General features: G+C 36.4%; 1 protein-coding gene across 2 annotated transcripts in view; it reads right to left on the minus strand.

Annotated features, from left to right (window-relative positions):
- UNC13C (unc-13 homolog C) overlaps positions 1-14,401 on the minus strand; it is a 605,313-nt gene that overhangs the window by 204,391 nt on the left and 386,521 nt on the right. For both annotated transcript variants that reach the window (XM_032297403.1, XM_032297404.1), the window contains exon 18: positions 2,301-2,434. In XM_032297403.1, coding sequence (XP_032153294.1) covers positions 2,301-2,434 — 134 coding nt within the window. The remainder of the gene's footprint in view (positions 1-2,300; positions 2,435-14,401) is intronic.

Genomic DNA, 14,401 nt, shown 5'->3' on the forward strand with positions numbered 1-14,401 from the left:
GCTTCTGCATATCAAAAGAAACAATCATTAGAGTGAAATGGCAACCAACAGAATGGGAGAAAATTTTTGCAATCTACCCATCTAACAAAGGGCTAATATTCAGAACCTACAAAGAACTAAAACAGATTTGCAAGAAAACAAACCCATCCAAAAGTGGGCAAAGGATATGAATAGACATTTTTTAAGGGAAGACATATATGAGGCCAACAAACATATGAAAAAAATGTTCATCATCACTGGTCATTAGAGAAATGCAAATCAAAACCACATTGAGATACCACCTCATGCCAGTTAGAATGGCCATCATTAAAAAATTGAGAGACAACAGATGCTGGGGTGGATGTGGAAAAACAGGAACACTTTTACACTGTTGGTGGGAGTGTAAATTAGTTCAACCATTGTGGAAGACAGTGTGGCACTTCCTCAAGAACCTAGAAAGAGAAATTCCATTTGACCCAGCAATCCCATTACTGGGTATATAACCAAAGGATTATAAATCATACTATGATAAAGACACACACACGTGTATTTTTATTGCACTATTGTTCACAATAGTGAAGACTTGGAACCAACCCAAATGCCTATCAATGATAGACTGGATAAAGAAAATATGGCACATATACACTATGGAATACTATTCAGCCACAAAAAGGATGAGTTTATGTCATTTGCAGGGACATGTATGAAGCTGGAAACCATCATTCTCAGTAAACTGACAAAAGAACAGAAAACCAAATACCACATGTTCTCTCTCACAAGTGGGAGTTGAACAATGAGAACACATGGACACAGGGAGGTGAACATCACACACTGGGGCCTGTCAGGGGGTGGGAAGCTAGAGGAGGGATAGCATTAGGAGAAATACCTAATGTAGATGATGAGGTGATGGATGCAACAAATCGCCATGGCATGTGTATGACTATGTAACAAACATGCACATTCTATACATGTACTCCAGAACTTAAAGTATAATTTAAAAAAATGATTTTTTTTTTAAAAAGAAGTACTTCCCAGCACCTGTGATAAGATCATGATATGTTACAGATTAAGAGGAGGTCTTCCATTCCTAATAGAAGAGAATAAAAGAGCAAAGTCTGTACAGAAATTAGGAATCACCAAGGCCATCAGAAAGAAAAGGCGGATATAAGAATTAGGTCTGGGGAAAAAGGGAGAGAAAGTGAAAAAGGCAAACTTAATATAATGGTGATTGCATACCAAAAATAGAACCACTTTCTCCGCAATTAGAAGGAATTGTGGGGCTGGGGGAAATTGGTGGTTAATAGGAAGCAAAAAAGGATGAAGACTGAAATACCTGAATTTATTTCTTCTTTAATTGGAGTTTTATTGGACTCAACATAAAAGTTCACCTCAACTGCCTTGCCAAGTATAAAGAATAAGAATACAGCCATTTATCCACAGTAAGTCAAAGACTACTTCACTGTTCTACTTTATAGTTTGCCTAGTTCTGCTACCCTTGCTACCCACAACATTTCAGGTCTAACTAAAATTGTCAAGACAACACTCTTTATTAACTAGATTGCAAGTGCCTAGCTAATAGTCTGATATTATTTTGCTTGCAGGGTCTTTAATATGTGGGCGTGAAATAAAATCTAAGTAAGCAATATTAAAGTAGGATTGTGTCTTGGAAATAATCTAATAATTACATCTTTATTTTAGTTGGGAGGAAACAGAGACCCAGAGAAATTTGATAATTTGCCTAAGGTCTCATAGCTAGTGGTATTTTGATAAAATGATGATTTTTACAGTCTTTTCTACAACAGTCATGAATTTAATTAATCTATCTTGTCTTAGAGACATTAGATTATAATTTGTGAAAATTGACTTGCTTTATTAAATATTTTATTAAGTTTTTTAAATCAATACAAACAGCTATTTTGAAAGATTTTTTCACGTCTTTACTATTAACAAATCACAACGCAATGTGTTTAACACTATCTCTTCAAAATTATTTTTAGTTTTGGGGGAGTGTACATTTTTTTTCTTTTGAGACAACGGTATAGTTAGGAAAGGATCCACAGGAAAAGTTTTACATTATGCAAAAATAAAATCTTGGAAAATATTTGTGTCCATACCCAAAGAATTATATTCTATGCAGCTCAGATTAAACATTTATAATATCGTTTAATTGATATTTAGTGATAAAAGTTTAAAAATACTATTTTCTACAGCTTAATTTTGGAAAAGTTTATTACTGTCATCAGCTCATGCTGCGCTTAAAATGGACATTATTTTAACTTTAGTGGAATAAAATCCATTCATTTCCAAAACGTGGTACTTACTGATTCAGGACAGGAGTGTAGGCAGTTTTATCCTCATCAATAATAGTGACCATCAGTGTAATAAGTTGGGGCCAAAAATCCAAATTCTTTGTAGTTGGTCCCTGATCTTCACGAGGAATGTCCTGTTTCTTACTCTGCTCACAAGTTCATGCAACATGCAAAAGAAAAGATTAAATGGGATGACTTTAGTTAGATGTCACTGTCAAATAAAATATCAAATAAAAAAGATTATGGAAATGAAATTCTTATATTATGGGAGTCAAAGCTGTTAAACTCAGATTTCTTTTCTTATTGAATGGCATTCCATAGAATTAACTCACAGTGGCCAGGCTTATATTTCTAATAACTTTAAAAATTTTAGTTTAAATTCCATTGCCTTTTTTTTTCCTTTTTTTTGGTTCTGGATTAGAGATTTCTCCTCACTCTGACAGTTTGTGACCTTAGGGGTTATTAATGTGGAATACATGCCTTTAATGTGGCTTCTTCCAAGGATGAAGATTGAATTTTGTGTGTGCCAAGGTGTGCGTTTGTGTGTTTGTGTGTGTGTGTGTGTGTGTGCATAAAACTTATCCTAAATAATTTGCTCAGTTACATCAGTTGTAAGTATGTACAACTGACACCTGTCTGGCTGCAGAATTGGTACTGTTAAATCCTACTATACAGGCTGTATGAATTGCCTTGAACTCTCCCTTCTTATGCACGAATTGATCTAGATAACTAAAATTTTGTAAGTTTGCCTTTTTCTTTATTCCTTTCTTAAAACCTTCTTTGAATCTTTCGCAATTTACCACTCTGCTGGAAATCTTCAACTCTCATTCTAAAAAGCAGAATGTGACATAGGATAATCTTGATTTAGTTTGGGGTTAACGGTACAATAATGATCTTGAATGTTTCACATATAAATTTCTTACTCAACATATGCAATTCTTTACAACATGTAGATACGTTATTCTGGTCCTTTATTTTGGTGGGTGTTCCTCTTAGAGCACTTCTTTTACATTTACTTGTTAAAATTGGGCAAAAACCACAGGCAGAGATAAATTTTCACTTAACAATATGAGAATTTTTGCTAAATCGTTTATAAGCTTATAGGTACAGGATATTTGAAAATACCAACTTAAGGCTCCAGAAACTCAAAGACTCCAATGTAAAATGGATATCACATTTTATTTGGATGAAACTGTTGCCATATCTAATTGTCATGTTTTCTACTGTGACCAGGTCAGCCACCCTGTCTGCTGAATGGTTGTATATACATATCTTCCAGTGCAAATCATGATATGTAACCATGTTTTGTTGAGTTGTCATTTAACTATTATTCTCACTTAACTTGAAAGACAATCCTATAGTGAATTCACTTACTACTAGAGATCTCTACTCATACACTATAATGTACTTTTAAGACCATATATTTCCTTAGGGTACATCCAAGAGTTGTTAATTTACATTTATGTTTCAAATGCAACATATGTTAAAACTTGCAGAACTAAATTAAAATGGTAAAAAAAATTAGTGGCTGACATAAAATACTTCAAACATCTAGAATTAATTATAAGCAATCTCCAAAGGATCTTAAGAAGTCTGTATATATGATCCTTAAGAATAACTTGAAAGTTCTTGGCAAGCTTCCTCTTTCAATTCCTGGAGTATATCAGTGAATCTTTAGGAAGAAATAGGCAGTAATGCAGGCTTACAAATGTCAAGATTTGCGGACTTTTAAGTTAAAACTTTTATTAAAATTTATTTTTATGAACAGGATTTTGTTATCACCACAATAATGTAATTATTTGTGCATTATATAAGCTCAATAGATTTCTAAAGGATTAAGAAATCCAGATAAACTGGTGAGTTGTAAAGGTTATAAATAAAACTACTTCTAATGGCCACAGTGGGGAGATATTTGGATTAGAACACTATCATTAATCATCATCAAATGTACATAGCCAAACTCTATGTCTTATATATTTTAAGTAATGTGATTAAATGAAGGAAAATTATTATACATGATATGTGTAATGTCACAGCCACTTCTCATAATTTTGCAGAGTGACATGGAAAGGAGGAGAGACAGAAGTAGTTGAAATATGTATTCATTCCCAAGTTCCTTACCTGTCGCAAGCTGTACTTCCATCACTCTTTTTAATGACACCAGAAGGTTACTGATGATGCTATATTTCACATCATATTATGTTTGTTGCATTAGAATAAATCAAACTGGATGTTGGGAATCACTAAGTTTTTACACAGCACATAATACAATCATAAGCCAGGTTTTCCCTGTTTTAATAGCATATTGTAATAGACTACATGCTTAAAAGGATGAGGTATAATCTGGTGTATTATAATATTTATTCAATTTCTTAAGAATTAAATTTTTCCATGTAAAACTTTTTAATATATCCTAGAAATCTAATAGGGCATTTAACCTTATGATTGGAAAAATTAAGGTTATGGCAGTCAAAATTAAGAAAAACTTATAAGAAGTATATTTTCATATTGATTGAAACATTACTATGAATGTTATAAACTAACATTTATTATAGCAAGAAAATATAGTAATAATTTTAGCCACTATTATAATAATCACTATAATTATAATTGATTTACTAGGCCATATTTTAGTAAATTTATTTTGGTTATTAAATGATTTATAATTGCATCAAGAAGAGATCAATATATAGAAAGAGCCATTACATGCAAAAGAAAGTATTGAAATAATAAATGATATCTTCCAGTTACTGGAACTTATACAGTACTTTTAAAACTGCTATAAAATATTTATGTGGCATTCAATGTATTCCTTCAATAAACACGCAATTGTGAAATGCTGCTTCTAAAAAACTGACCAGACGTGGGTTGGGAGGAGACATTTGGTACAAAAATGCAAAGGTGGTCTGGGCGCATGAGCTCATGCCTGTAATCCCATCACTTTGTGGGGTTCAAGTGAGTGGATCACCTGAAGTCAGGAATTCGAGACCAGGCTAGCCAACATGGTGAAACCCCATCCCTACTAAAAATTCAAAAACTAGCTGGGCGTGGTGGCACGCACCTGTAGTCCCAGCTACTCAGGAGGCTGAGGCAGGAGAATCTCTTGAATCTGAGAGTTGTGGTTGCAGTGAGCCAAGATCATGCCACTGCCCTCCAGCCTGGGTGACAGAGCGAGACTCAGTCTCAGAAAAGAAAACAAAGAAAAATGCAAAGACACGCTATGTAAATGCAAAAATACATGACAGATGCATACAATATTTAAATAATTAGTAGTAAAATGGGTATAACAGCATTTGATGAAGTGTGCTTCTCTAACGTGTGTTCTACTATTGTATGTTAGTACCATGTACTTATACAAACAAGGGCCAATGCTCAAATAACCTAAAAAGTTCTGCTTAAACAAAGCTAAACAAGTTACTTTCAGATTTCCTAAAGCTTTTAATATGCTAAAATGCATGGTAGTTCTCTAAGACTGTGATTCTCCAACTTTAGTGTATATCAACCTTGCTGGGACAGCTCGCAAACACAGGTTGCTAGGTCCCAGCCCCATGGTTCCTGATTCAGTAGGTCTAGGGGAAAGTCTGAAAATGTGTGTTGAAATGACCTTTCATGTAATGCTGGTGTTTATGTTCCAGGAACCAATTTGAGAACCACTTCTCTAAGAGGTAATACTAGAGCATTAATCTTTCAAATGGATTTGAATCTGGTAAAGCCCTTCATTCCCTTCCTGTTCTCCCACCTCATCATGCAAAATCTTTCACAGGGTATAAGTGTTCTTCTGAACATGCAGGGAAACAGAAGACTAGAAAGAAAAATGCAGGGTTCAAATCATGAAAAGTTTTGTGTGTCACATCAAGGAGTTGGCATTTAAACCAAACACGATGAGACCCATTAAAAGATTTTAACCATGGGAATACTTGGTTACATTTGTGTTCTAAACGACTTGGCAGTTCACTTATTAACGTCAAGAGTTAAAAAGTAAAATTGTTGGAACTTATTGACTAATTGGTGTGAAAAAAAAAAGAGAAAAGGAGGAGTCCATCAGGTAATTAGGTAGACCTGTCTGAAGCTTCACAAGGATTCTGAACCTGTTGACATAGATTAAAGAATTCCAGTATATATGCGGCAGCTGAAATTATGGAGTAAATGAGATTACTCAAAGAAAGAGGAAAACATATGTGACCACAGACAAAACCTTAGGGAAAATGTCTAAAAAAGAATACAAATAAAATTTTATAAGAGACATAGGTAAAGGAGAGAGGCTCCTGCTGAAATGGAAGAGAATGGGATCCAGAGTCTATGTGGAATCATTAGCTTCAAGCATAAATAAGAATGTGACTTGCTCTGAGTATGATGATAAAAAGTCTTACAGATAAGCCTTGCTGGTGGTGAGAAAAGTTAGCTAGGAATTTCCTTCCTGAGAGAAGAGGTGGTACACAGTATACTGGAGGAATAATAAAAGTTTGAAATAGCACCTGTAAGGAATGAGAGACAGCCTGGGGTTGGACCCATATGGGCATTGCCAAGTAGTATGTGAGAGCTTTGGTGAGGGTGGCTCTCTGAACTTGTAGTGGCACTGCACTGGACCATATGAGTTTTCTCCAGCATTGAATCTAGAAATCTAAAATCCAGAATGTTGGATGTGCTATTGGAGTATATGATAAAAACAGAAAAGGAGAATGAGATTTAAATATTTGATGAGAATTACTGACGTGCTAGGACCAATATATATTTCAGTCTGGAGGAGGAAAGGAAGAAAGGGAAGGGAAGGTGAAGGAACAGATCTAGAGGAAATAAGGAGTGAAAAAGGCAGAAGGACAGGAAATTGTGGTCAGTGGGACACTTGTGTTTAGTCATTCAGATTATGAGTGTGGGAGGTAAGAACGGAGCTTAGGTGAAGGGCTCTAGAAATGAGGAGGTCTAGGAGAGGCCAAAGGAACTGTGGTATCTCTGAACAGACTTAAAGAATTTGTGTGCTCATGTGTGTGTTTAAGTACGTGACTTTTGCAATGTTCATAGCAAGGTAGCTGTGGTCAAGGCATCTAAGCAATGATTAAAGGTCTTAGCAACAACATTTGTTGATGCCAAGAATCTGAATAATCAGGACAGGATAGATATAAAGATGCACAAAAAATGAGATAAAGATAAGTCTGAATATTTTAAAAGAGATAAGCTGTAAAATATGACAAATGCCCACTGATGATAGACTGGACAGGGAAAATGTGGCACATATACACTATGGAATACTATGCAGCCATAAAAAACGGTGAGTTCATGCTCTTTGTAGGGACATGGATCAGCCTGGAAACCATCATTCTCAGCAAAATGACAAGAACAGAAAGTCAAACACCACATGTTCTCACTCATAGGCGAGTGTTGAACAATGAGAAAACATAGACACAGGGAGGGGAGCATCACACATTGGGGTCTGCGGGGGGGGGGGAAAAATGGGAGGGACAGCAGGGGGTGGGGAGTTGGGGAGGGATAACATGGGGAGAAATGCCACATATAGGTGATGGAGAGGAAGCCAGCAAACCACACTGCCATCTGTGTACCTATGCAACAATCTTACATGTTCTTCACATGTACCCTAAAACCTAAAATGCAATAAAAAAATTAAAAAAATAAAATATGATAAATATGTGACAAGATAATATTAAATCATTAACTAGATAATTCTCACATGATGTGTTTGCAACTTCTTCTGATTCTAAATTGATGGTTTACCTATTCATAATTCTGAGGTAAAGAAATCTTCACTATAGAAGCTCATAGGTTAGAAAAATGGGTCCTCTCTCATTAGTTTTGAGAAAGGAGATCAGCAGGACTTGTTCTCCAAAGAGTGAGGTTATGATCCCACTGATCAAAACAGCATCTGGTCAAAAGAGGATGCAGTAAAGAAACCAGCTCAAACCAGCTAAATCAAAATGGGGATGAAAGCCACCTCTAGTTGCCCTCACTTCTCATTATACACTAATTATAATGCATTAGCATGCTAAGACACTCCCAGTAGCACCATGACAGTTTACGAATGTCATGGCAACGTCCAGAAGTTACCTTATGTGGTTTAAAGGAAAGGAACACACAGTTCCAGGAACTCCACATCCCCTTTCTAGACAATTATTTAGCATGAAATTAAGGAGTAGCTATAAATCATCTATCTAACTGGTGCTATAATTCAAGAGTGCTGCTCTGCCTATGGGGTAGCCCTGTTTGCCATGGAGCAGCCATTTTCCTTTACTCTGTTGCTCTAAGAAACTTGCTTTGCTTCCACTTTACTCTGTTGGCTCATTCTTTAATTCTTTCCTGCATGATGCCAAGAACACTCCTTGGCTAGGCCCCAATGTTGGGGTTCACCTACATCAGTCTTAGAAGTAGAACCTAAAGTTTGAGATAGCCAGAGGATCAAGGATCCTTGTGAAGAACAATGTGGACATCTTATTAGCGAGGGAAATATTCTACCGTTACACAGGACTGAGAAACAGAATTTCTCTAAGCGTCTTCCCTAGCTCAAGGTAACCTGCTGGAACACTCCTGACATCAGTGGATCCACACTTCTTATTCCTCTCTTCTAGATACTGTTGCCTTCACTGTACTGCCTAATTCTATCTCTATTACTTCCAAAAGCAGCAACAGAATCATCTTTTCAACTCCTTCCAATTCAAGTCTCATTAACACAAAACCTATTAGCTGTGAAGACTGAACATACAAATGAATAACACCCACACCATATCTGATAGAACTCTGGCCCACCATCTCTCCATCAACAAGTCTAGAAGGCAAAACCACAACCTTTGCGGCAACTGACCCAGAATGGTAAGGATTTGGTCAATGGCTGCCAGCTTCCTTATATTTCGCCCTAATTTTTACCAACAAGAGAAAGCCAAATACACTCCCTAAACAAATCACACAGCATATGCCACTTCTATTTAGCTGACTTCTAGCTTTCCTATGCTAACATGTTCCAGACACTGAGGCCTTCCATGTTTTTTATTATAAGGTTTTTCCACTTTCCTGCCTGACTTTGAATCTCTGCCAAATGCTAGTGATGGCAGCTGACTTTATTGCTATAGCAATGTCTGAATGAACTGTCTATTCTCCCTGGGCTGTGCTTCATTTATTTTCAAATATTAAAGCCAAATACTATCATTATCATTTTAGAAATAAGTAAACTAAGGATTATCTTAATTTTCACATCCTCTTAATGAAAATAAAACAAGTTAGTAGCCTTGGTTTCTTTTCTTTAGCCTCATCTCCAAGACCTGGTCTAGTTTATAGACACAGATGGCAGCCATCACCTCACACTAATAATAATGAGCTAATTTTTATATTGAATTATATACCTTGAATGAGAAGAAAAGCTTTCAGAGAACAAAATGACTGATAACTTTGTTAAATGCCTCTGCACCTCCTGAGTTCTCAACTGGCACAACTGCTGAGCACTCACTCATTTGCAGTTTGAGAATTATAGGTGCAATCAAGTCTACCTGTAAATGAATTTCCATTTGATTCCCCCTCCCTACCAGTTTTAGAGCATTCTTTTGTTCTCCTTTTATTGATATATAATAGCTTATATATTTATGGGGTACACGTGAGTGTTTGTTGCTTGCATAGAATGTGTAATGATCAAGCCAGCGTATTTGGGGTATTCATCACCTTGAATAGATATAATCTTTATTTGTTGTTTATAAGCATAGTAACCCTAGTATGATACCAAACATTAGAACTTATTTCTTGTATCTAGCTACATGTTTATATCCATAACCAACCCCTCTTCATCCTGTCCCCCTCACCCTCAACCCACCCTTCCCAGTCTCTGATACCATTCTAGTGTCTATTTCCATGACATGCACTTTATTAGCTCCCACATGAGTGAGAATATACGGTATGCATCTTTCTGTGCCTGGCTTGTTGTACTTAATGTAATGACCTCCAGTTCCATACACGTAACTGCAAACAATATGATTTCATCATATTGACGGTCAAGTAGTATCTTACCTATTGTTCCCTCGATGACCACTTAGGTTTGTATCATGTCTTTGCCTAGTACTGAAGGACTTCCAGTACTATGTTGAAAGAAGTGGTGAAAGTGGGCATCTTTCTTTCACCATGGGCACTCAGTTGATTCCGTATCTTTCCACTCTTCTTTGTAAATAATGCTGCAATAAACACATGACTGCATGTTTCCCAGTAGTGGGATTGCTATATCCTATGGTAGTTCTGTTTAGTAGTTGTACTAATTTACACTCCCACCAACAGTGTGTAAGAGTTCCCTTTTCCTCCTGTCCTTGCCAGCATCTGGTATTTTCTGTCTTTTTAAAATTAAAAATAAAACTACCATGTGATCCAGCTGTCCCACTATATAGATATATCCAGAAGATATTCAATCAGCATGTCACGGAGATAGTGGCACTCCCATATTCTTTGTAGCATTATTCACAGTAGCCAAGATATGGAATCAACTTAGGTAGCCATCAGAGAATGAATGGAGAAAAAGCATACATATGTATACACACAGTGAAATCCTATGTAGCCTTAAGAAAGGAAGTCTCGCAACATGGTTGAACTTGGAGAACATTATGTAAAGTGGATTAAGCCAGGCACAGAAAAACAAATATCACGCTCATGTGTGGAATCTAAAAGAGTTGATTTGACAGAGGTAGTTACTAGAATAGTGTTTAACAGGGGCAGGGGTAACTGGTTGGGAGTGGGAGCTTGGAGAGCTGTTGGCCAAAGAACACAGAATTTTAGTTAGAAAGAATAAATTCAAGAGATCCATTGTACAACATTTTTACTACAGTTAACAGTATATTGTATTCTAGAAAAATGCTGAGAGAGTAGATGTAAATTGTTCTCACCAAAAAATAATAATTATGTGAGGTAATGTATATGTCAATTAGCTAGACTGAGTCATTTCACAATGTATATACCCTTCGAAACATCATGTTGTGCTTGATAAATAAATTCAATGTATCTTTCAATTTAAAAAATCATAGTAATTTTAAAATCCATGCCAAAAATACCTTGAGAAAAGTGTGTATTGCAGCTAATACAGAGAATGCAAAAGAAACATATTGGAGCCGATATTCATAACTCCTATAGACCAATGTTCTTCTAAGTCTGGTCCATGGATCTTCTACCTCAGAACCATGTAGGTTGCTTGATAGAAATACAGCTGATTTTAGAGCCTCTACTGTAGACCCACTAAATCAGGATAACTGAAAATATGGCCCACAAATTTGGCCTTACATACATAACACTCCTCTTATGAAGTCTCATGTTCATAGGACAAGGTCACTGCTAACTTATAATAAAGTTAGATAAAAATAGGACTGGCTTTTCAGAAACAAGAGTAATGCACTTACTTCTGGGTGCCAGTATCAGTCATGGGTTTGCTAGATTTTGCATTCTGTCATGATAACAAAAGATTTATCTTTCACCTTCACACCTGACAAATTTCCAACTACACACAATTCCCTAATTTTAAGAGGAGGTGAAATATTTTATTAGATATTGATGTAGTATCCTTTCCAGCTGTTGAAAGACTTTGATACTAGATCCTATATAAAACATTGCTTTCAAAATTAACAGTCAGTAAGAGATTACTAGTTTCCTTAAATAACATAATAGACTGTTGCTATTAACAACTGAGAACAAAAAAGCACACTGAGTAGCAGTCTTAAGAGTAATTATCAAAAGCTAAAATTACATTAATTTGGTTAGAAACAAAACTAGGAATTTCCATATATTAGAATATTTCGGTTTCATTACAGTAAAATATTCAATAATCATCACAGGGACATTTTCTCCTTTTTCTTTATTTTATTTATTTATTTATTTATTTACTTACTGCATTTTAGGTTTTTGGGTACATGTGAAGAACATGCAAGATTGTGGCATAGGTACACACGTGACAGTGTGATTTACTGCCTTCCTCCCCATCACCTATATCTGGCATTTCTCCCCATGCTATCTCTCCCCAACTCCCCAATCCCCACTGTCCCTCCTCTATTTCCACCCAACAGACCCCAGTGTGCGATGCTCCCCTCCCTGTGTCCATGTGTTCTCATTGTTCATCACCCATCTAGGAGTGAGAACATATGGTGTTTGATTTTCTGTTCTTGTGTCAGTTTACTGAGAATGATGGTTTCCAGTTTCAACCATGTCCCTACAAAGGACACGAACTGTGCAGAAGACAAGAAAAAACTAAGATCAGAGCAGAACTGAAGGAGATAGAGACATAAAAAGCCCTTCAAAAAATCAATAAATCCAGGAGTTGGTTTTTCGAAAAGATCAACAAAATAGACCACTACCCAGATTAATAAAAAAGAAAAGAGAGAAAAGCCAAATAGATGCAATAAAAAAACAATAAAGGGGATATCAACACAGGTTCACCAGAAATTCAAACAATCATCAGAGATTATTACAAACAACTCTATGCACATAAACTAGTAAAACTGGAAGAAATGGATAAATTCCTGGACACTTGCATCCTCCCAAGCCTAAACCAGGAAGAAGTCGAAATCCTGAACAGACCCATAACAAGGTCTGAAGTTGAGGCAGCAATTAAGAGCCTACCACCCAAAAAAAGCCCAGGTCCAGATGGGTTCACAGCCAAATTCTACCAGACATTCAGAGAGGAGCTGGTACCATTCCTTCTGAAACTATTGCAAATAATCCAAAAAGAGGGAATCCTTCCCAAATCATTTTATCAGACCAACATCATCCTGATACCAAAACCCAGCAGGGACTCAACAAGAAAAGAAAACTTCAGGCCAATATCCATGATGAACATAGATGTAAAAATCCTCAATAAAATACTGGTAAGCTGATTGCAACAGCACATCAAAAAGCTTATCCACGATGATCAAGTAGGATTTATCCCGGAATGCAAGGCTGATTCAACATGCACAAGTCTATAAACATAATTCACCACATAAACAGAACCAAAGACAAAAACCACATGATTATCTGAATTAATGCAGAGAAGGCCTTTGACAAAATTCAACAGCCCTTTATCCTAAAAACCCTCAATAAACTAGGTATTGATGGAACGTATCTCAAAATAATAAAAGCTATTTACGACAAACCCACAGCCAATATCATACTGAGTGGGCAAAAACTGGAAGCATTCCCCTTGAAATGTGGCACCAGACAAGGATGCCCTCTCTCACTACTCCTATTCAGTATAGTACTGGAAGTTATAGCCAGAGCAATCAGGCAGGAAAAAGAAACAAAGGGTATTCAAATAGGAAAGGAAGAAGTCAAATTGTCTCTATTTGCAGATGACATGATTATATATCTAGAAGACTGCATCGTCTCAGCCCAAAATCTCATTAAACAGGTAAGCAACTTCAGCAAAGTCTCAGGATACAAAATCAATGTGCAGAAATCACAAGCATTCCTATAAACCAATAACAGACTTAAAGAGAGCCAAATCAAGAACAAACTGCCACTCACAACTCCTACAAAGAGAATAAAATACCTAGGAATACAACTAACAAGGAAAGTAAAGGACCTTTTCAAGGAGAAGTACAAACCACTGCTCAACGAAATAAGAGAGGACACAAACAGATGGAGAAACATTCCATGTTCATGGTTAGGAAGAATCAATATCGTGAAAATGGCCATACTGCCCAAACTAATTTACAGATTCAATGCTATCCCCATCAAGCTACCAATGACCTTCTTTGCAGAACTGGAAAAAACCACCTTAAACTTCATATGGAACCAAAAGACAGCCCGCATAGCCAAGTCAATTCTAAGCAAAAACAACAAAGTGGGGGGCATCACACTACCAGACTTCAAACTATACTACAAGGCTACAGTAATCAAAACAGCATGGTACTGGTACCAAAACAGAGATATAGACCAATGGAACAGAACAGAGGTCTCGGAGGCAACACAACATATCTACAACCATCTGATCTTTGACAAACCAGTCAAAAACAAGCAATGGGGAATGGATTCCCTGTTCAATAAATGGTGTTGGGAAAGCTGGCTAGCCATGTGCGGAAAGCAGAAACTGGACCCCTTCCTGACACCTTACACTAAAATTAACTCCAGATGGATTAAAGACTTAAACATAAGACCTAACACCATAAAAACCCTAG

Source organism: Sapajus apella, unplaced genomic scaffold (genome assembly GCF_009761245.1).
Source record: "Sapajus apella isolate SASKATOON/1434 unplaced genomic scaffold, GSC_monkey_1.0 scaffold37, whole genome shotgun sequence".
In the NCBI taxonomy this organism is placed as follows: Eukaryota; Metazoa; Chordata; class Mammalia; order Primates; family Cebidae; genus Sapajus; species Sapajus apella.